Source organism: Lagopus leucura, unplaced genomic scaffold (genome assembly GCF_019238085.1).
Source record: "Lagopus leucura isolate 7727_CA_CO unplaced genomic scaffold, USGS_WTPT01 Super-Scaffold_100001, whole genome shotgun sequence".
NCBI lineage: Eukaryota > Metazoa > Chordata > Aves > Galliformes > Phasianidae > Lagopus > Lagopus leucura.
Genome location: NW_024962262.1, coordinates 81,223,072 through 81,245,705, shown reverse-complemented (window position 1 = coordinate 81,245,705; position 22,634 = coordinate 81,223,072). Strand labels below are relative to the sequence as shown.

Below are 22,634 nucleotides of genomic sequence, written 5' to 3'. Positions count from 1 at the left end.
AGTTAATTATTTTAAATAAAGGATTTTATATGTGATGGTGGCCCTCTTCCACCTCTTATTATTTGGGGTAAGCAGCTATTTCAAACTTAGCACGTTTTCCTGAGGTTATGGGAAATCCCCCCCGAGGTGCTGCTATACTTTTCTGCTTTTCTCATGCTACAGTTCTCTGCACTGCTTTTTTACTCTGCCTGATGACTTCTGTGAAAAACTGAGAAAAAGTGTTATAATGCTAAGTGTTGTGTTGTTACCAAGACAAATACCAGTCTCGGTGTTATTTTTGCCTTTGGTAATGCAACATCCAGTGAATACTCTTTTGTGGATCTATATATTCTTTTGTAAAGCTGTGATACAGACATTGCAGTAAAAGCCCTCATCTCTTTTGCAGTCACAGCAGGTACATTTGCACTTAGATCCCTACTGTGTTAAGAGAGAAGGAAAAAACATAAAGGACAACAAAATAACTGTTTAGAAGTTTGCAACTTCTATTTGCAAAGACTTGAATGTGTAAAGGGCTTAATTAGTATTTTATAAGTGTTTTATGCAGAACAGACTGTGTAGCACATGAGTGAGAATAATTTCTTCATTCCTTTGATTGGTTCTTTCAATAACAAGGTATTAGTAATGGAGGGAATGGCTTCAAGTAATGAATTGTAAGATTACACATGTATCTGAACATGGTGTAACTGCAGTGCTGGTGTGTTTTTCAGGCAAAGCTAGCATAAAGTATATGAATTCACTAAATACACCACATATTTTACATGTTATTTTCCTCACTGAAAAATGGGAATGTTGTTGTCTTTTAACCAGAAAAGCCAGATGAAATATTCAGATCAACGCGTCAAGTTACTGAGTGAAATGTTACATGGAATAAAGGTAATGCTACAACTAATGAACTGTGAAAATTGTTTTAGCTTTGTTTTGTTAGCTTTTGAGCTTTGAAGACGAGTTAATTAAAAAAAAAAAATTGGGCTCTTTGAGTAATCTTTCAGCAGATATTGATTGAAATCAAAAAAGAAAACATTTTAACATAGTGTACTTAAAGTGTTTTTTTTTTTTTTTTTTGAAAAATATTTACTGATTTGACTTCAAAAACTGATTACCCGTTATGCATTAATTTTACTATCACATTTTTTTATTTTTTTTTTATGAGAGCCTAAAATGTATTGATAGCTGTCTGAAAACCTGTACCAGAGTGGAATATTGGTATGCAGGGAAAATACATCTTAAAGTAGACTACTTGAATTTGTTATTTATACTGTTAGGAAGTAAACTTCTTTATTGTTTATGATACATTGGGAATATATTGAAATGTGTAGGATAAGGGGAAACTGGAACACATTTTCCATAAGAACAGCCTAATTTTAAGTTATCTTGCTTCTAACTTTTTCTTATAAAACATTGAAGCTTTTGCAGTTTGATGTTGCTGAATATTTGAAAATGGCATTTGGAGCTTAAGCTTATTTTGTGAAGCATGATCACTGCACTTTCTTTCATTCAAATAGATCCTCAAACTTTATGCATGGGAACCTTCATATCAAAGGAAGGTCATGGACATCAGAGAACATGAAGTGGATGTTCTGAAGTCATCAGGATATCTGAAGACTTACTCCATGTTAACCTTGACCTGTATTCCCTTTATGGTTTGTTTTATGGAAGTATTCTTTCAAGCAGAACTGTTGCTTATGTTGCCAGTTGCTGTAGTTGCTGAATGGATCAAAAATGTTGCCTCACAGTTTCACAAAAATACAGTATGTGATGAAAGTGGAATGAGACAAAGAGATTATGGATTAGCTTTTGGAGACCTCTGTTTAAAAGCGAGAAATCAAATCTGCATCTCATGAAGCTCATTTTGCTGTCTTAATCATGCGGTTGTTTTCTATGCAATAGAAACATTCTGCTTTATATTTCTTCTGTTTTAAGAAGATGCATTTTCAATCTGAAAACGTGACAGTCCCCTCCCAAATGCTCACCTGCTAAATAAATGAAAAAATAAAATGAATATGAGACAAATTCATCCCAGCCTTATTTCAGCGGGATTGGAAGGCATTTGTGTCTTTGGCATTCAGGAAAGCATTTGTGCCATTGAATCTTTATGTCTCTCTGTTAAACTCCAATGAAAAGTAAAAGGATCAAACTGCAACTTTGTTTAGATATAAATGAACACTCTTCAGGTCAGCTACACCAACTGAAATCTTCAAGTGCTTAACTTGTAATATGTAACAGGTGAGGAGGAATATTCCTTAGGAATAGTGAAAGGGAGGGTTAAGGCTGTCCAGTCTGTTAATGTTGATAACTGAAATACTTTAAGCAGTGGGTCAGAAAAATTCGTGAAGTTAAAATTAACTATACTGAAATTATCAACTTATTGTTTAGCAATTTTGTATGATTCCATCTTGTTTAGGGTTCCTAGTTAAGTTTAAGACTCCTCCTGTACTCAAGAAAAAGCGCAAGACACCCGTAGGACAGGTTCTTAACTTCAGGCTTTTCTGGGTGATTCTGAAGGCTTGAACATCTGTTGTGTAGGAGGCCAGTGTAATTTCTGATGACGACAGACTATAATTTTGGGGGGAAGAAAAAATTCCAAGTGGTAAAAATATCTGTTGTAAATAATTTTACTATGATACTGTGACTGGTATCACAGCAACAGGAAAAATTAAAAACAAAGTAAATTTCCTGAAACATCATTTGAGTGTTTTTAAAGGGAAGAAATCGATTCCTGAGGTAGGAAAATTATTTCATACAGTTTTGTACAGATCCAGCTGGATCAACTAGAGTAGGCAGGTATTTTACTTGTTGAAATTGTAGTATTTCTGCACACAGCATTGCAGCCAAGTGCAGCAGGTGCAGACAAGTCCCTGCTTAACTATGAACAGAAACAGAAGTCCACATCTTTGAAATGCAAACAAAACAGAACAAAAACAAAATTATATGTGCATAAATTTTAGTTATACCATGAATTTGCTTTTTTTTGTTTGTTTAAAAGGTTACATTGTCTACATTTGTGGTCTACTTTTATCTGGATAAGGAACATGTTTTAACAGCTGCTAAAGTTTTTACATCTATTTCTTTGTTTAACATTTTGCGACTACCCTTGTTTGATTTACCATCTGTGATCTCTGCTGTAGCCCAGGTAAAGCAATTATGAGTAAGTCCTGTAAAGCTGATGTTTACTCTCCTTTTGATCTTGTCTTGCTTCATCTATAACTATGAATGATTAAATCATTTAATTATCTATAGTTATGTTTAGTTGAGATAAAACTGCACACTGCAGGAGAAGCATGAAGGATGTTGAAAGAGTGCCTTGCAGACTTAATGAGTGATAGTGGGGTATCACAGCTGATTGGTACTAAGCTTTCCATTTCTGGTTTTAGTTCTTTTAGTAGTCAAGACTCATCTTTTGCTCCTACTCTCTCAACTTCTCATCTTTGCAGTCCAATGAAAAGTGAAACCTATTTGGGCTGCACCTGTTTAAACAACCTGTTATATGTTGGAACCCTTTGTACCAAGTGGTGGAGGCCCAGTGTGGGAAGCATGTTTCTCCAGTCACCACTGAAAGAATTAGAGCAAAAAAGGAGTAAAGCTGCTGAGGGTACCCCATCAAGAAATTTCAGCTCTGATTGTATACCAGTAGGGATGCTGCTAGCTTTTAAGACTCTGTTAGGAACATACTATGAGCTGCCCATGAATGTACACTGTCACAGTCCTATACAGCCCAGCTTTTTGTAAGGGTAGAGACCAATGAAAGCAGCTACCTATGCTGATTTGTTTTCTCTGTAGTCTGTATCGTGTTAGATCAAAAATGAATCTGCCTGAGATCTAGTTCCGTTAGCTTAAAAATTAGTGAAAGGTCATCTCATTCTGTGTCACAGCACAGTCATGGACTGCTCATGATGCACTCACAGTAAAATACTTTCATCTTCGTTGTTCTGTGAAGATAGTTACTGTACACTGTTGCATTAAAAATATATATATTTCATCATATGTTTTTGAAAACAATCTAATTGAGTTGGAAGAACCAGCCTTTCAAAGATTATCTATGTCTTCTAACGTTGATTACTTGAGCATGTTTTGTTATTTTTTAATTACCATGCAGCACATTCTCAGGGAAAAATAAAGCAACACTTACTTATGTCTCTAGTTTGTTCAGTACTTTAAACAAAATAAATTTTTAAACAGGTGAATACCCTCTTTTGAATGCCTGTAATTAAAACAAGGAATATATCTTTCCATACTGTCTAAAGTATTTTAATGTTTTATTTAAGAATTCAGGTATCACAGGCATGTTGTTCTTGTTATAAATTTTTGTATTCTTCTTGCAGACCAAGGTTTCTCTGAGCCGTTTAGAGGATTTTCTGTTTGCTGAGGATCTTAACCCTGAAGATGTTGATACAAACTACAGTGGAAGTAAGCAGGAGTTACTCATTTGTAATTGGACACTAGTTTACAAGGCTTTCATTAAGAATCTCAGCTGATGGAATGGATTAGCAATTCTGCTCTTTTTTTCTTCCTACAACAGACCATGCTGTTGAGCTTACTGCTGCTTCTTTCTGCTGGGAGAAAAATGGCCTGCCAGTCTTAAAAAAGTAAGATTTTTATTATTTTTTTTATGAGCTCTGTTAGTTAAATGTGAGATCTATGAAGATTTTTTTTTTTCAGGATTAGTATATACTGATTAACACTAGTTCATGGATAGAAGGATATTATTATTTCCAGGGTATCCCATGTAATCTGCTTGGAAAGTCAGATCTGACCTGGTTTCCCTCATGCTTCAAGAGGAGTCTCATAGCATGTGATTTCCCAGCATCTTAGTGAGTCATTTCTTAGGTGTAAATTCAGCTGTGTTTAAACTGCTATACAATGCAGTCCTTGGAGTGTTAGTAAGGAAATGGAGTAAACAAGCTCAAGTGAAGACTCTGTTTGATAACCTCTGTTAAATTTTGATAGGGCAGATAAAGAGGTTACAGCTTACCCAGTCTAACTCTCTTACCGTGCTGTCTGCCCTATTAATCTCAAGGTTAGAGGAGATGACTTCCTGTGGTACGGCATGGATGTCCACATCTCAGACAGCGTAGCCTGAAGTGTAATATCCAGGCATAAACTACCTTCATCAGCCTTAATTAAAGTCTGATATAGTCTCTGTGTAAAGTCTTTCTTAATCTCATTTGCTCTTTAGACTCCGATCTGAAGGAAATATGTTTATCTTAGCATGGGATGTTTAAAGCAGTAGGTTCTAAAATCCACATAGCATGGAGTACAGATGCAGTAAGTGACCTCCTTGTACCAAACGTGAGAGATCAGATCATACTTATTTTGCTAGCAAAGTATTCAGAGGATGAGGGCCAGGCTTCCAATACTCAAATGTTTTTCACACATTGTCTATAGTAGATTCTACTTGAGAAGTCTAGCAGTTCATTGTCTGAGTAAGGTAGAAAGTCAGCTACAGGCCTAGGAAGAATAAATCCACTTACCGGTTACACATTCTGCCATTTAATTGTGCTGTGATGAGATGAGAGCACAAGCTCTTAATCTGCAGACAGGTAAATTTATTCTCATTATTGCATATCAAAACATATGTAAACTGATGCACTGATTTCTCATTGTTCTGAGGGTAAAGCAGAATTTCTTTCTTACAGTGACCACATCCTAAACATATGATGCAGTATTTAAGAAGAGGGTGACTAATTTCTTCCTCAATATTTCCAGCTTGAGTGTCAGCATACCTGCAGGCTCTTTAGTTGCTGTTGTGGGACAGGTTGGATCCGGAAAATCATCTTTTCTTTCTGCTCTTCTTGGAGAAATGGAGAAACTTGAAGGAACAGTTCATAGAAGAGTAAGATTGTCTGTCTGTCCCTCCATCCTCCCACCCTAACCCACTAGCCACTGACTAAATTAAGCAGAATTGCTTTTCGAAGTGCAGCTTTTACTTTTCATCTATTTGTGACTATAAAAATACTGGTAATAGAAGCTTTAGTACTACAATTGCTTTCAATCTAAGTAATTGCAAAGCTATTCTCATTTCTTACATCTTCTATCTAAAATGGATGCCCCTAATTGTCACTGAGATCTTTTCCTAAAAGACTTCGCTTAGGGTCTCAGCTCTGTCAGGCTTATTGAAAGTATGTGCACTTACAGTAATTGGAGGCAAGCTGTTGTATAATAATATTAAACAGATTGTTTTTATTGTCTTAGTAAATATTTTAAAACTTTAATAACGTTTGAGTTACGTAAGCAATGTCTAGTTACTTTGAGATAAAGCTAGAATAGCAAACATATTTTTAAATACTGATTTTTTTCTTGTGTGTGTGTTTGTGTTCAGAAAGCCCAAATAAAATTAATTTTCAATTCTCTTTATTTAGGGTTCAGTGGCTTATGTTGCTCAGCAAGCTTGGATTCAAAATGGCAGTTTACAGGAAAACATTCTCTTTGGCACAGATCTAAATAGGTCATACTATGAGCTTGTTTTAGAGTCTTGCGCTTTGCTGCCAGATTTGGAACAATTACCCAATGGAGATCAAACAGAGATTGGAGAAAGGGTGAGAGTTTGACATGTCAGAAATTATTTGATAATTCAACTTATGGTTTTTATGTTTTTATCTGTGATCCATTTGATAATTTATACTGATGACTTCAGTGCTCAAACAAGTACATACGGCTCAACTCCTTACTTAGCTTTCAACTTCTGTTCAAGTACTGAATTCTCACTAGTTTTTTGAAATGGCTCTTTTCTATGCAGATATTTGAATCGCTCTTTATTTTCCAAGGGTTTCTCTGTATACTGTAAATAATGCCTGTAAATAGCAGTTAACAAGGTACATTACATTTGTCCATTTTGGAATGGTAAGTTAATCAACAAAGGACAAACTTTCATAAGTTGGATTTTCAAGTAATTACTTTTCTATTTTACAAAATTTACTTTAGGTATCTGAAAAAATATAACAAATTGCCTTCATAAAGGCAAAAAATAAAAATATAACAAATGGTCTTCATAGTATTACATTGTATTAAAATGTGAATTGTTTCAGCTTCATTTTGTTTTTTTTAGGGTGTCAACATAAGTGGAGGGCAGAAACAGAGAGTGAGTCTTGCTAGGGCTGTGTACAGCAATGCTGACTTGTATCTTCTGGATGACCCTCTATCTGCTGTAGATGTACATGTTGGGAAACACCTTTTTGAGAAGCTCATTGGGCCTTCAGGTCTCTTAAAAAGCAAGGTAAAGCAGGGTGGCTGCTTCTTAAGTTGGAGATTAACTGTTTTGTATAATTCAAATGACATAACTGCATTCTCTCAGTCATTCTGAGGAAGTTTCTCTCTCATCTATTGTATTGAAAATCATTCTGAGTTAAGGGAATAAACAGCACAGATGAATCCATAGCTCTGAAGCCTGTCAAGTGGCCATAGCACAGACTGGAGAAAATAAAAAAAAAAGCTGAGAGCTGGCATGACCTGATGTATGGTCAATAAGTACACAGATGTTGTAAAGTATTGAATGATCAATAAGTATACAGAGAAGTTAATTAGTAAGATTATCATGTTAGAAAAAATAATCGGAGATAAATGGAGAGTGCTCACTGGTGTTGTAGGCTCACAAGAAACTTCATGAGAAGCAATCTCCAGAGAGATCCTTCCTCAGTGGCAGTCAGCCTTTAAATGGGGTCTAGGAGAGCTGCAGCCAGGCTCCACCCCTCCCGGTCACACAGCTGAATTGCCTTCACCTGTGTTCCCACAGCTGACTCAGTGCTCGCCTCAGGTGATCAGTCAGAGGTTCAGGCTGTGATTCAACAGTTCCAATACACCTGGAAATTTGAGTTTTTATGACATTTGGTCATTTCAGCTTTGCTGACGATTGTTGACAAGTGCAGTAATGTGTGTGGCGTGGCAAATCAAGATGAAACCCTTTGTGGTTACTCTTGATGCCTTGTTGCTGTGAAGAAGTTATAGCCAGCATAGGTTATAAAAAAGAAGGGCTTGTTGACTAAGAAATTCCATAAGAGAAAGTGGAATCAGAGGAAATAAGTTTTTTCATGTAAGAACTGTTAACGTGGGAAGGTAAGATGGTTGTATGAATTAGTGCAGATTAGTCCTGCTGATTCAAGCTTACTCCTGCAAAGCACATGTATCATTGTGAAATGCTTACTTATTATAAATACTTATTATAAAGTATGTCTTTCACTTCCCCATTCTACCTTTCCTCTTTTCTTACTTTGCCTGCTTCATGGCTGATAATATCTGACAGAAGAAAGAACTTCAGTAATGATAGGCTTCTTGGCAGATATAACAGTAAGACTGTCAAACTATATCTAGTATGTTAATAGTTGTAGTATCTGCTTTTTCTCTTTATGATTGAATCTAAACCATTCCTGAACATAGGATACAGAGTAAGAAACAGGTAAGTACAAGTAATAAGAAATAGCTATAAGCATAAACTATTTGACATTACACTTGGCAATTTAAGGAGAAATGTAGTAAAGCTGGCAAAAAGAGTGACTGTAGTAATAAGGTAGATAACCAAAATCCAAGAAAAATTCAACTGCTATGTTAATAAAAAGCCCACTTTTAATACTTGCTTTGTTTTTATATGGTGAAATGGAAAACACTGTGTTTCAGACTTGTGTTTTGGTGACACATAACTTAACACTCCTGCCTCATGCTGATCTTATAATAGTAATGGAAGAGGGGAAAATAAGTGAAATGGGCAGCTACCAACAACTCATTTTAAAGAGAGCTAAATTTGTTGAGCTTATTGAAGTCTTCAATGTAGAGAACAGAAGTGAAAAGACAACCCCAAATGAAGGTGAGAACATTCATTATAGTATGATGTATTTATTTTGTATTTTTCCTTTTCATTCAAGCTTCCTAAAATATTCCTCTTCCCTTTCCTTGTAACAAACTGAATAATTTCTGGAAAATGTAAAATATTTTCATACGTGTTTTGATATAAAATTATTGGTTGAAATTAAAGTAGAATTCAGGCTTTAGTTCTCTGGGATCAAATGACTTACTCTTTCAATTAAAAGATGTATGATCAAGTTGCCTTAAGCAAATATTTTTGCTATTATATACTGATTAAGTATTTTGCTAGATTACCTGATTCTCTTACAAAGGTTATGTTATTCAGTAAATATCCAGAGGACACTTCAAATTTGTCTTCAAGTGTCAATGACTTATACTGGACACTTCCGATTTCTTTCATCTTAGACTGCTGTAATAAGGTAGAAGGCATAGGAAAATATTATCCATTTGTAGAAGATAAATAAATGAAGCTTTTTGTACTCTTAAGAGATACTTCAGCCAACAAGTGGACAGCATAAACGAACAACAACTTAATACCTTGAAAAAGCATGTTTACAAACCATTTGTGTGGTTTCAGATTCAGTTCTGTACCCTGGTTGTTCAGTATGTGCTCCTCAGGCCTTATACTGGAGCCAGCACTCCCAAATATTTGCTGAGATTTGATGGGGAGGAGGGGGAAGACAGAACAGCAAATTTGCAAGAGGCAGCAGGAAGCAGTCTTGGGCTGACTGTAGAGATGGTGGTGTGAGAAAACATGAACTAGCCATGAAGAGTGAGGAAAGATACTATGTTTAACTGTCGTTAATTCTAAGTTGCTCCTTTCAGACATTCAAGCAAACTATAATGTTGCAATTTTTTTTTTAAAATATGCTTTTTAACTTCATATTGGGAGGGAAACTTACTTGCTGCCATAGTTCTAGTATTTTATTAAAATCATAGAATTGTTTGAGTTCTAAGAAGTTGAAAGTCATCTAGTCCAGCTCCCCTGGAATGAACAGGGAGGGACACTGACAGTTGCCTCAGGCTGCTCAGAGCCCTGTCCAGCCTAAACCTTGGATGCCTCCAGGGACAGGGCACATCTCTGGTCAACCTGTTCCAGTGTTTCACTACCATTATTGTAAAAAAAAAAAAAAAAAAAAAAAAAAAAAAAAAAAAAAAAAAAAAAAATTTCTTACCCAGCTCTCTGAGCCTGTCCATGTAAGAGAGGTGTTCCATCTCTTGGAACATTTTTGTGGCCTTCCTCTGGATGTGCTCCAACAGATCCATGTCTCTCCTGTCCTCAGGACTCCACATCTGCATGCAAGCGCTCCCAGTGAGGTCTCAGCAGAGCAGAGGGGCAGGATCACCTCCCTTATCCTGCTGGTCTTGTTTCTTCTGATGCAGCCCAGGAAAGAGTTGTCTTCTGGGCTGTGAGGGCTCCTTGTTGCCTCATGTCTACCTTGTCTTAAGACCAGGTTGACTTACAGGATTCATAACTTAAAGTACACCCACCCACACATCAGTGTGTTTCCTTTTTATTTCTAGATCCTTTCACTGTGCCCATCTACTCACTGTATAATGATTGAAACGATTTTACTATTTTTCACTTTTGCAGCGAGTTCTTCAAATGAAGAGTGCCAACTAGGGAGGAGTCTGCAGCAAAGAGAGTTGTTGAAACCCAGGCAGTAAGTATTAAAAAACAATAGCCATTGCCCATCTGGTTCAATGCTAGAGCAACCCTAAGTTCTGTAGGCTGTGTCGTTATCCTCTGCTCTGAAAACATAGGTTAAGACTGAATGTCCCATTAGCAGTTGGCTGCAGAGTATGCACTTGGAGCTCATCTTCTGGTTTAGTTTTGCATGAAAGAAGTGCATTTGATGTGCTGCGTGAGTTCAGGGGGTCTAGTTCATGGGCTGCTTCCCTGTCTAAAGTATGTTGAGTAAGAGTGAAGGGCACTTTCAGCCTTGGCAGGAGTTGGAGTTTCTAGTATATTAAAAGGTTGTTTATGTTGTTTCTTCCATGTTGATTTTTTTCATTTTCCATCTTTTAAAAAAAACTTATGGTCTTTCAAGTAGCGAGATGAGCTCCTTGATGAATTTGTAGTGCCCTTTAGTGGGATATCTATAGGGGAGGAGATAGTGCAAAGCTCCACCAAACAAAAAGACAATGCAGGACACTTGAGCTTAATCACCTTGGATCAGATGTAGTAGAAACAGTCATAGCAAATAATTAGCCCTATTCTTTGGCTCAAACAAGGGCTGAGATCCAAGTTTCAGCGTACTTGCATGCCTCAAAAAAGAGTGGTATTACATTTCTAGCTGCAGAGTCAGTCAGTGCAGGTCAAGCTTAGTTTTATCTGTATGTGACAACACAAGAAATGAAAAGTATATACCTAGTGTGGTCCTCTGAAGTTTTTTAAACAAAAAATTAGAGCAGCTAACAGCTAAGAGTGGATTGTTTGTAAGAAAGAAGAATTTACAAGATTTCATAGTATACATTTTTATACTTGAATAAAAAATAAATATATTTTAGTGGTTTGCAAGGAGATTTGAAAGTGTGTTTCTTACTTTCAGTTCTTCAGGTCAGTGGAAAATACTCAGAAATAATAAAGAAAAAGTTGCCACTGGTGGTGTAAGTATCAGTAATAGAAAAAACTCCAGTATTTGTTTTGTTTTGGTTTTTTTTTTTTTACACATAAGAAAAAATACATTATTCCTGCAATTCACTTTCCTCTTCCTTGTTAGGACTTCCTGGCATTTAATTGCTGCATTTAAAATAAATCTTACAATTTTTTTACTCATCTCTAACAATTTACACTGATATTTTCTATTTATATGATCTCTAGGCTGTGTCTGTTTTGCATATTTCAGAAAGAAGATATTTAAAAGATCTTACTTTGGAAAAAAATCTTTGTCTCATCTGTAGGTGTAAATACCTGTGTGCTGGAGCAGAGACTAGAAATCTTGCATGTTATTAGTTCTTCAGTATTGTTTTGTGTTAGAAATGTACTTTATGCAGTCCTCAAAAAAAAGTCTGCCACCTGCTAGGGAGATGGAAAAGAACAAATGAAGTAGAATGTGAAGAAGATCAGAATTTCCTAGGGAAATAAAATAAGAACAGAGATGTGGACGAGAACTGAGTTGCCAGCAAGAGAAAGCAGACATAGGCACAGAACCTGTATTACTGCTATCACTTCTACCTTCCTGTTGGCCCGAGTTTCTCCCTGATGACTTCATTTACAGGGATGATGGAAACTCTATCCTGCTATGCCAAGTTCCCTTGGCTTCAATAGCCCATAGAAGCAGTTTTAAAGTTTCTAACTACAGTGATGAACAGGAGTAATATTTACTTTAAATAAACTGCACGCTGAGGTGTTTTTTTTTGTTTCCTGTTTTGTTTTTGGTAGTAGTGGTGTGTTTTTTGATTGCTTATCTGTTTAATAATCTGCGTATCTAAGATTATTGAAGTCTGTTGCTGCAAAGTGTCACAAGCAAGGTTGCCTAGGATACATATGATCTAAAAACAGAATGTAGTCGATGGTGAAACCTTTTAGCACTATGATTTTATATACCTTAGTTAGCAGATTTAAGAAATAAAGAAATTCTGTGGATTTATTGTGAATTTAATATATTCCGTTTCCATTGTATAATATCTATTTGTCTTCAACAATGATACTGTTTTTATGAGTAATTCTTATTGTTGTTATTATTAACAATTATTTTTATAATTCAGATGAAAATGTCAGTTGTTTTAAAATACCTTCAAGCCTTTGACTGGCGATGGATGTGGCTGACCGTGGCTGCTTATTTAGGACAAAATGCACTAGCCATTGGGCAACATCTGTGGCTTAGCACCTGGACTGCAGAGACGGCAAAAATGAGTGATTTCACAGAATGGCAACAGTCACGAAATTACAAACTTGGTATTTATGGGCTTTTGGGATTCTTACAAGGTAAGCATGAGCATTTATGACTGGTTTCCTACCATTTGCCAACTTTGATCTACTGAAATTTTTATTACTAGAGAAATAATACAAGTTGTTCCATAAACAGATTTATGTGCATTATGATGCAGTTGTTTAACCTGGGAGAGGAGCAGTAGAATAGATATACAGCAGTGTAGAAAATGCTTTTTAACTTTTATACTTCTGAGTTCTAGAACATCTGAATGTAACCAAATGAAGTTAGGTATGTTAGCATGTTAGGGAGGGAAGTGTGCTAGCTTGAGACTTAATTGCAGGGAGGACATGCTTACAAAGTAGTAAAATTTATCAACAAAATGCCAATACAAAAACTTGCTAAAACCAAGGTATGAAGTTAAATCCTCTCCCTCCCCTACCATTCAGACTGTCTTTTACTTCATCTGTTCCCAAGGTCTGCTTGTTTGCTGCGGTGCCTACGTGCTCACCCAGGGCTCCCTTGCTGCTTCTAGGACATTACATCATCAGCTGTTGGACAGTGTATTACACCTTCCTCTTCAGCATTTTGAAACTAACCCAGTAGGTCAGATCCTCAATAGATTCACGAAGGTAAATGGAAAACTCATGAGTATTTTCTCTTTTAAGAAAATGAAGCTTGAGTGGCTACAGACTTAATCCTGCTTAGTACTATAGAAAAATAAGATATCAAAGTAAATGAACACAATATCTAATGATTGAAAGCTGCTTCACTGCGTAAGAACTTACAGAAAGGTTTGTAGCTACTTTCATGCGAAATTCCCAAAATATATTATTGATAAAAGCTGTATAGAACTTGTTTATGATCATTAGGATGCCATTTGTCAAATTTTACTCCCACAGTACAGTGAGTTTACTAGACCTAAATCTAATGCACTTTTTCTAATAAGTAGCTCTGTGATCTTCGTTTGCATATCAGAATCGGATGTCGTTGCCAACAACAGACAAATGTTATTCACTATGATTTTAATACTTCCTGATCTTGTCAAAAATAGCTTGTTCAGACTGTTGCGATGCATAGCAGATTAATCCAAATGCAGTAAATGGTGAGGGCTGTGTATTTTAGAATAGAGCTGATCCTATCTGTGTAATACACTAAGAAGTCAGTTCATACAGGTTTCATTAAAGCCTCTGTTTTTTAATAGCATTAGATTATAAACAAGATTTGAAACTGTGTTACTGTGTACAGTAGGAGATTATTTCAGTACATTTCAGAGTTACTAACTGGCTTACATAGAAGAGCCTATTCTCTGACATATCGTGAGTATTCTAAAAGACACTGGATCTACTTCACCTTCAGAAAAATAATATTCATATATGAAAATATTTCATTAGGATGTAATCAGGTGGGGAGCATTCCTACTAACTTACATTGAGGGTGTTATAGTTTGATGTAGTTGCAAAATTTACTCAGAAGTCTTGATTCTTCTGTGCACTGTTACAGGACTTATTTATAGTGGACATACGTTTTCATTACTACTTACGAAGTTGGCTGAACTGTACACTAGATGTTATTGGAACCATTCTAGTTATCACGTTTTCCTCACCACTGTTCATAGTGGTAGTTATTCCCCTGGGATACTTGTATTTTATTATCCAGGTAAGTTCATTAGGCTTTATGTTTTCTAGTTGTATGTACAGAGGATTTAAACCAAACAAACAAAAAAAAACCCCACAATGTTACAGGCTTAAATTATTACTTACAGTGGGGGGAAAAAAAAAATCTACAGAATGCATCTAAATTTACTTGCACAAAAAAATCTTCCAACTTCTTTGGGAATTAGAACAGTCCTTGAATATATCCTGTAGTGCTTAGGAACTTTTAACAATTTGTATTTTTTTCTTTTCTTAGATGGATACAATAATGATGTAAAAATAGGCTGATGCCTTGTTACCTTTGCTGGGATATTTTTTTGCTAAAGTGTCAGTTATGCTATGGAGAAACTGAAAGATAATGTTTCAGAAAGACTAACAGTTGCATTCCTATTTCTTGAGGCTCAAAGTACATGTGTAATTAAGACCTTCAGTGTTCTTAAAATAAGAAGGTATATGAAGGAAAAGAGAGCCTGGATTCAGTCTCTACTAAGGAATGTAAATGCAGGCATTACTACATTAAAGAAGTAAAAGACAGTTTTTATGTGAATGAGAAACAGCATTTTGTTTTTCAAGTTTACGTGGAAATTTTAGTTGGCTGCTATGTGTTGCTATGTTGCAGTATAGCACATTTGTTAGATAATTTGGGAATGATTTGCTTTTAATTCAACCTTCCCAGTAATACATATAACATTTTTCAGCATTAAAATGTTGTTGTACTTTTTTTCCAACTTCTTCATATGCAACACTTACAGGAATTATTTAACAGCTTTGTTCCAGAATTGGAAAAAAATATATAAAATAATTTAAAATAATGTAAAGGGAACTGTAACAAGTTGTCTGTTATTTTTCCTGTACTGTTTGATTAGCAATACTACATCGCAGGCTCACGACAGATTCGACGGCTAGCAGGAGCATCACATTCTCCTGTCATCTCCCACTTCACGGAGACTATCCTAGGAGGGTCAACAATCCGAGCATTTGGCCACCAGGAGAGATTCATTAGAAAAAATAATGATGTTGTATATGAGAACTTAGTTTATTTCTACAACAATGTCATCTCAAACAGGTACTTTATAGCATCTCTGAGACCTTTGCCTGTAGAATTCTACAATGATTTTGTTTCCTTTAGTCAGAGCAAAGCTACTTGAGAAACAGGATAAGAACAGTTTATCTAGTGTTCTCTGTAATGTGTGCACAGATGATGTCTGAGCACTAGGATGATTTCTTCTTTGTGTACCAGAAACTAGCAGGTTAATAGAAAGTATGCATGTGCTGTTTAGGATGAGAATACCAACAACAAAAGTATACAGATGGATTATAAACATGGACTATATACTGTATTGCAATTAATACTTCCTCTAACAAGCTTATAAATGAATTACAAATGAATTTTATATTGTAGTAGTTCTGTAGTAGTAACCTGGCTTATACCTACAGTCCTGAGAATGGAATCTCAGGTTTAAGGGAATAAGAGCATTTCTCCTCCCCCATTTGTGATTCAGTTTAGCTACAGATAGAGATTAGCATGAAGAAGATTTTAAATTGTAGTTTTCAGTCATATACTTGAATTTTATCTGGATAGGAGGTGTAGAAAAGCCATATGAGTAGTGAAGAGAGCATTAGTCATTTGTGGAGAGACTGCATTTTGTTCTTAACTGTGCTACTTGTTTTATATCATCATATTCCCTCCCCAGACCATCTGTGAAATTGAATGCTGGTACATACCTTCTCTGAAAGGAAAGTTGAGACACAGCTCTAGAAGAGCCACTATATTAGCAGTACGTTCACTGCACTCAAAGAAAAAAATTTGTGGTAACTCACTTTCTTTGACTTGTTTACTGCAGGTGGCTATCTGTCAGGCTTGAATTTCTAGGGAATTTAATGGTGTTCTTTGCTGCACTGTTTGTAGTACTGGCTGGAAGTACAGTGAGTTCTTCTACAGTGGGTTTATCAATATCATACGCTCTAAATGTAAGTCATGGAATTTTTTTTGCTGCTATCACATTCCCTATGAAAAGGGAGGAATAGGCACAGTGAAGTTGAGTAGATAATGTATACAGTGGGGTTAGTTACTAAATCCCAAAACAAGGAAAGCTTTGTTCTGTAAGTTCCTTTAATTCTGGGAAGCCTCACAGTAATTATTTTTCACCCTGAATTTAGATGAAATAAGAACTATTAGAATATACTTTAAAATCAAGTTAATCACACTATGTATGGCTTACTTTTAACTATTATGTTAAATCAAGAATAAGAAACCAGATCGTATTTGAATATATTTCATATTTGATTTCTTGTTCTTCTTCGCTTACTGAATACTCTGTGGGGATACTTACTTTATTTTAAAATATTGAAATTTTAAAATTAAAATTAAAGTCATTTACTTTTTGTGTTGTGCTTGTAAAAAATAAATAAATAAATAATTGAGAGCTATGTTAGCAAAGTGTCTTGTAGTAAGATGAACTGTATTGATAGGTTTCTAATTTAGGTAAGTCTTAAGTATCACATATAGACTCAGACTAAAGCATCCAGAATTTCTTTAACGCGTGGTGCTTAAGAGCCTAGCAACGTCCAGATTCTCACCATGGAAAATGCTTCAGAAATAATAGAAACTGGGAAGGGAAACATGCAGGGGGGGAGCCTGGGGAGCAAAAGTAAGAGAGGAAAAAAAGGGAGAAAGAGAAAAAGAATTGCCAATCCTGTTATACCTACATCACCCCCAACTTAGAAGAATTCCATTCCTTACTGTTCTCTCTGAATAACTGTCATTTATATTATGTGTTGTCAGCTGTGCAACAATTATGTACTCAGTGATGACAGTGGCAGGTACTGCATGGTGTTCCACCTTCATCTGACATGAAATTCACACCAGTCTTTATTTAGCTACATAGAAAATCTCAAAACAGTTGAATCATACAAAAAAAAAAAAACCTTTTTGGGCTCACTTTTTTTCCCCTGTATTTAGTGACAGAATTGTTACTTACTCGATTACACAAAAATCGTACTGATTCTGTCTGCAGAAACATTCCATGTGTTTGAAGAATTTGACAGGCACAACAGATCAGATGATTGTCTCCAATATAGATTATTTTACGTGTGTGGTGTTAGTGTACTTTATCTAGGAAGTAGTGTAATGATATGCCCACAATATGAGCCACATGTTGTAGCTTCCTTTCACATGTTATACCATTACTGTGTGCTTGTGAAATTATTCAGTTTGGGTAATTTTTGAAATCATTAAGCTATGTTCCAGTACAGTTAAATTGTTACATTCTACAATGCAACTTTCTTCTCCAGATAATTCAGAGTCTAAATTTTTGGGTGCGTAAAGCATGTGAAATCGAGACCAATGCGGTTTCAATTGAAAGAGTTTGTGAATATGCAAACATGGATAAAGAGGTGAGCATTCTTTTCGGAATAGTAAATGGATGTTTAATTTGTGTACAAAGAAAGCTCAGGTTGAGTTTCCATGCTTTGTGCAACCAAGAGGAGCATTTTAAGAGTGGCAAACAGGGAAGAGAGGCATTGGTATTCACATGTCTGAGGAGGCATTTATTTCAAAGCTCTTGGCCTTGGTTATTGTGCTTTTCTGAAAGTAGTACCCAGAGAAGTAAAAGACTGTCTCAGAAACAAGTCCCTCTTCTGTGCTTTTTTTTTTTCTTTTACTCTCCCCCATGTTTTTGTTTCTTTATGCTAGCATCTTGCTTTTCTTTTGTACTCCTTAAAACAAAATGTTTCTCATAGAATGTGTGTTGGAAATACCTGGAAGATTAGACTATGGATAAAATTCAGTTCCTTGCCAGTCAAATAAGGGAACTACTAGCAACTATACAGTTCAGCTTCTTGAATGACTATATAATCTTCTTAAAACAAACAAACAGATAAGTTGGAATGTTGTTGCAAAATACATCATTTGAAGAAATTTCTCCTTCCCTTATATCACAATGGAATTATCCTAAACTACTGGGAGTTCTAGATGTATATAATTTTCCTTTTTTTTTTTTTTTTTTTTAAAATGAGTTGGGATTATTTCCTGGTATATACTAAAATAACAGTGCTTTCAATTCTAGGAACCATGGATTACATCAAAAAGACCACCAGTAGGGTGGCCTGATAGAGGAATAATAGAGTTTGTTAACTACAAAGCTCAGTACAGGAAAGATCTTGGTTTGGCCCTGAATGACATCTCCTTTCAGACACGGAATAAAGAGAAGGTATTGTATATAATAAGAAATAAGTCAGATGTATGAACTTCTGTTTCTGGACTTTTTATTTCAAAAATATCTCATATGAAGAGACTCCAATACTAAATATGCCAAGATTATGTTGAACAGAAAAAATAAGTGATTAAGGTATTAAAGAAAAAACAAATGAAAAAAGGAAAAGTATTTTCTCCTACTCTTATCCCTTTCAGAAGTGGAGGTAATGTTTTACTTCCCACCCTTCCCCACATACTATCACAGGCAAGTATCTCCTTGAATCTGAGATAAAGCTTTATTTAACTTTAGGGGGGAAAAAAAAATGCATAGGGAAAAATATTACAGTTAAAATACTTCTAGCATTTATGCTAATTATTTTAATGTTATTTGTTATAAAGATTACGTTGAAACTGTTCTAGACTTTTCAACCAAATAGGACACTTCTAAGATCTAAATTTGAAATAAAACCTCTTTCCACTGTGCTGAATATTTCTATTGAAAACTATATTAAAATCATATATATGATTGGAGTTAAGCAGCTTTGGGTTTGGGATCAAGGAACACTGAACAGGACCTCGTTTTAAGTAGTTCAACTGAGGAGTGCTAGACAAAAGGAAGGCTTAAGTAAAGGCTTCCCATTGAATGAGGCATAGGCTGGAGGCAGAGCTGTGATTGTAAGCATGTCAAGAGTGAGTTTTAAACAATTTTATCTACCTATAATGTTGGTGAAATAAACTGAAGATCTGAACTGAAAGTTAAAACTGAATTTATTAGTCACTTTATATGTACAGCACTCAGCATAGAAAGTCATAGTCTTTACCAGAAAACTTTCTGTTTCAGGTTGGAATTGTAGGGAGAACGGGAGCTGGTAAATCAACACTCACAAATTGCTTATTTAGAGTTCTGGAGGGATCTGGAGGCAAAATAGTTATAGACGGAGTTGATATATCAACTATTGGACTCCACGACCTGCGTGGAAATCTTAACATTATTCCACAGGTGAGATGTTTTTTGAGATGACTTTTTGGTGTGTGTGTGTGTGCGTGTGTGTGTGCTTGTAACACAAAACATTTAAGCTTTGTGGAGTATTTTTTTACCTTGTTAACTTGAAAATTTTTTTTTTTTTTGAGAAACTACAAGCCAGAAGTCTATAGACTGCCAAAAGACAGAGGCATAAAACTCCAATAGAATGTTACTGCTTTACATACAGGTTCTGCATACAGGTTCTGTAATGGCATGTCAGGTTTTATAGCCAAATTTTTACTAGTCTTAGCTTTTCAACTGAACACTAATCTTTAGTAATGCTTGCTTAGTGCTCTCTTGAAAAAATGTCGTGATTATTGCATGTTGGCATTTATGTGGAAGAAACCTCAAAACAGGTCAGACCAAAAGAGTGACATTAGGTTTTATTGTGCCAGATCTAGTTTAACAATCTTAGCTAGAATATCTCGTGTTCTCCAGGATCTGTAAGTCTATGCATGCTGTGTTCAAGACTTAACTGCATCACTAATTCATAGGGAATTAAATAATATGTAATCATGAATCATGTATGTACGTAAGTTGCCCTGAAAGTAATGCCTCCTGTCCATTTCCATGGAAATGACAACAGATCCAAAATTATTTATTTCATTTTCCTATGCTAATAAAATGTTGTGTACTCTTTAAGTCTGTGTTGGAACTTTGTACTCAAACTCTGCTATTATTTTAGGATCCCATCTTGTTTTCTGGGACACTGCAGTCAAACTTGGATCCACTTGGAAAACACTCTGATCATGAACTGTGGGAGGCACTGGAACTGTGTGACTTGAAGAGTTTTGTCCAGTCACTTCCAAAAAAGCTCCTTCATGAGATTTCAGAAGGTGGTGAAAATCTCAGGTATATAAATAGCAAGTACTATCGTAGTTATTTTCTGATACTGTAAAACTATGTTTTCTTTCCACATAGCATTGCAGAAATTGTCAATATAAAAATTACCCTTCTCCACTCTGAATAGAGTTATTGGTAGTAGGTTTCTTCACGGTTTTCTTTGAGCTTGTAACTATATGAAGTCCTGTAGCATATGTTGTATGGGAAACAAAGGAAGTGGAGTAGTTTCAGCTCAAGTGTATAAATGAATGGGGCTTCGTATACCACCCAATTAGATCTGGAAGAAAAATGCTTGTTTACTCACTTATTTAAAAAAAAAAGGCAAAACAACAGTGAACTTTTTTTGCTCTGTGTAGTTAGGCAAAGCAACTCATCTTTAATTTGTAGAATGTTACCCCATAGAAATGTAGGGAGAGTGACACTTAAAATATAAGGACTCATGCAAATAGTGAAGCTTTCAGCAGCAAAGGGACAAGTAGTAATTTAAATGGAGCATATTGAAAAATAACTTGAGTTTTTTAGGACAGATTATTTTCAGAAATATCTGCAAGGCATTCACCAGAGATAACATACAGGAATATCCAGACTTTTATCTTGAACATTATTATATTCAGTCTGGCTTATTCAGATTCCCCATAATAATATGAATACCGAAGTTGAGGGCAAAGCTAGGTTTAAAAGTCACTCCATATTTACTGTTGGTACACAGTGTGGGAAGGAATAAGGACTTTCAAAATTAGGTGAATATATTTTTTCAGAGTTTTGAGAAGTATAAAATGTTGTTGAAGAAGTTGGAATAGATGGGCTCCATACTAGTCCCAGCTTTATGTCAACATCTGTTCCAGTGTCTAGGTCTAAGTAGTGAAGAAACAAGATCATTCCGCCCTTCCTCAAAGTGCCTAATCTGACCTTCTTGATGTATTTTTAACAGTGTTGGCCAGAGACAGCTGGTGTGTCTGGCCCGTGTTTTGCTACGAAAGAAAAAAGTCCTAGTTCTTGATGAAGCAACAGCTTCTGTTGACATGGAAACTGATAACTTGGTGCAGTCCACCATCAAAAGAGAGTTTTACAACTGCACAATATTAACAATAGCCCACAGACTACATACAGTCATGGATTTGGAAAGGTAAGTTAAGTTTTGATATGCCATTTAAAAATTAATGGCTTCTTTTAGATGCATGAGTTTGCAGACCTATGATACTTACTCTAATTTTTTCCGTAGTAGCTTTGTATCTGTACAACCCAGTGTATCGCAGAAGACTTGGGTATCAGTCTTAATTAAAGGTTGATAACCTTGTGTTCTGTTTCCATGTTCTAATTACATTTTTTTCCTGCTTGGTTGCATTGGTACTAGCTACTGTTATGAACACTTAATTTTCTAGAACAAAGGGACACACTGCAGAATTTTTACCAGCTGAGCAAACGTTCCATTTCCAAAAGGCTTTATTAATATGGGTATAACTAGTTTTAGAAAGCAATGATAGATCTTCTAAGTAAGATTTCCAGTTAGTAGGTATCTGTAGAAGGACTGGAAAATATGGTTTTGTGTTTGTTTGTTTTTTTACCTCCTGTAATCTTTATGCTTTTGTGTTGTAGAGTGCTTGTTCTGGATGCAGGAAGGATTCTAGAGTATGATACACCACATAATTTGTTACAACGAAAAGGTGCCTTCTCTAAAATGGTTGCAGAGGCGGGTATAAAAAGATAAAGAAAACTAATGAATAAATTCTTATGAAGATGAGAATTCCTTGAACCGGTACACTCTCTGAAGATATGCAGCATTCCTGATGTTACGAACTTCCTTGAAAGTTCCTGACAACACTGCTGTTTACTACGACTACAGTCCATACATAATGATCAGGTTTCTTAAATCAACTTCCTGTTTTTATACAAATCACTGATTTTTTTTTTTATTATTATATTGGTACTGGACCAACACAATGAAGGAATGATTTTCATGCTATATTTTAAATTTTTTAATATTGCACTAGTGAAGATGGATGCCCAGGACCCCATCCAGCCTGGCCTTGAACACCTCCAGGGATGAGGCATCCACAGCCTGTGGATCCACTTCCCCCTGATATCCAACCTAAATCTTCCCTCCTTCAACTTGAAACCATTTCCCCTTGTCCTGCAGTTATCTACCCTTTCGAAGAGTTGACTCTCTTCCTGTTCTATAGTCTCTCTATAGGCACTAAAAGGCTGCAATGAGGTCACTCTGTAGTCTTTTCTCCAGGCTGATCAAGCCCAGC

General features: G+C 35.7%; 1 protein-coding gene across 6 annotated transcripts in view; it reads left to right on the top strand.

The window, feature by feature from the left end:
* The window catches only part of LOC122177213 (multidrug resistance-associated protein 1-like), a 34,984-nt gene extending 12,572 nt beyond the window's left edge, over positions 1–22,412 (top strand). For 4 of the 6 annotated variants that reach the window (XM_042866371.1, XM_042866372.1, XM_042866370.1 and 1 more), the window contains 22 exons: positions 808–873; positions 1,503–1,640; positions 2,984–3,130; positions 4,320–4,404; positions 4,517–4,583; positions 5,704–5,830; positions 6,357–6,533; positions 7,043–7,210; positions 8,605–8,791; positions 10,385–10,454; positions 11,343–11,400; positions 12,502–12,721; positions 13,143–13,297; positions 14,169–14,324; positions 15,187–15,386; positions 16,165–16,291; positions 17,615–17,716; positions 18,388–18,531; positions 19,357–19,515; positions 20,225–20,391; positions 21,314–21,508; positions 21,979–22,412. In XM_042866371.1, coding sequence (XP_042722305.1) covers positions 808–873; positions 1,503–1,640; positions 2,984–3,130; positions 4,320–4,404; positions 4,517–4,583; positions 5,704–5,830; positions 6,357–6,533; positions 7,043–7,210; positions 8,605–8,791; positions 10,385–10,454; positions 11,343–11,400; positions 12,502–12,721; positions 13,143–13,297; positions 14,169–14,324; positions 15,187–15,386; positions 16,165–16,291; positions 17,615–17,716; positions 18,388–18,531; positions 19,357–19,515; positions 20,225–20,391; positions 21,314–21,508; positions 21,979–22,090 — 3,027 coding nt within the window. In that variant the 3' untranslated portion in view covers positions 22,091–22,412. Of the gene's footprint in view, positions 1–807; positions 874–1,502; positions 1,641–2,983; positions 3,131–4,319; positions 4,405–4,516; positions 4,584–5,703; positions 5,831–6,356; positions 6,534–7,042; positions 7,211–8,604; positions 8,792–10,384; positions 10,455–11,342; positions 11,401–12,501; positions 12,722–13,142; positions 13,298–14,168; positions 14,325–15,186; positions 15,387–16,164; positions 16,292–17,614; positions 17,717–18,387; positions 18,532–19,356; positions 19,516–19,646; positions 19,740–20,224; positions 20,392–21,313; positions 21,509–21,978 lie in introns of those variants that run through there. The other 2 variants (XR_006177981.1, XM_042866373.1) reach the window with 2 other exon arrangements.
* The last annotated feature ends 222 nt before the right edge of the window (positions 22,413–22,634 follow it).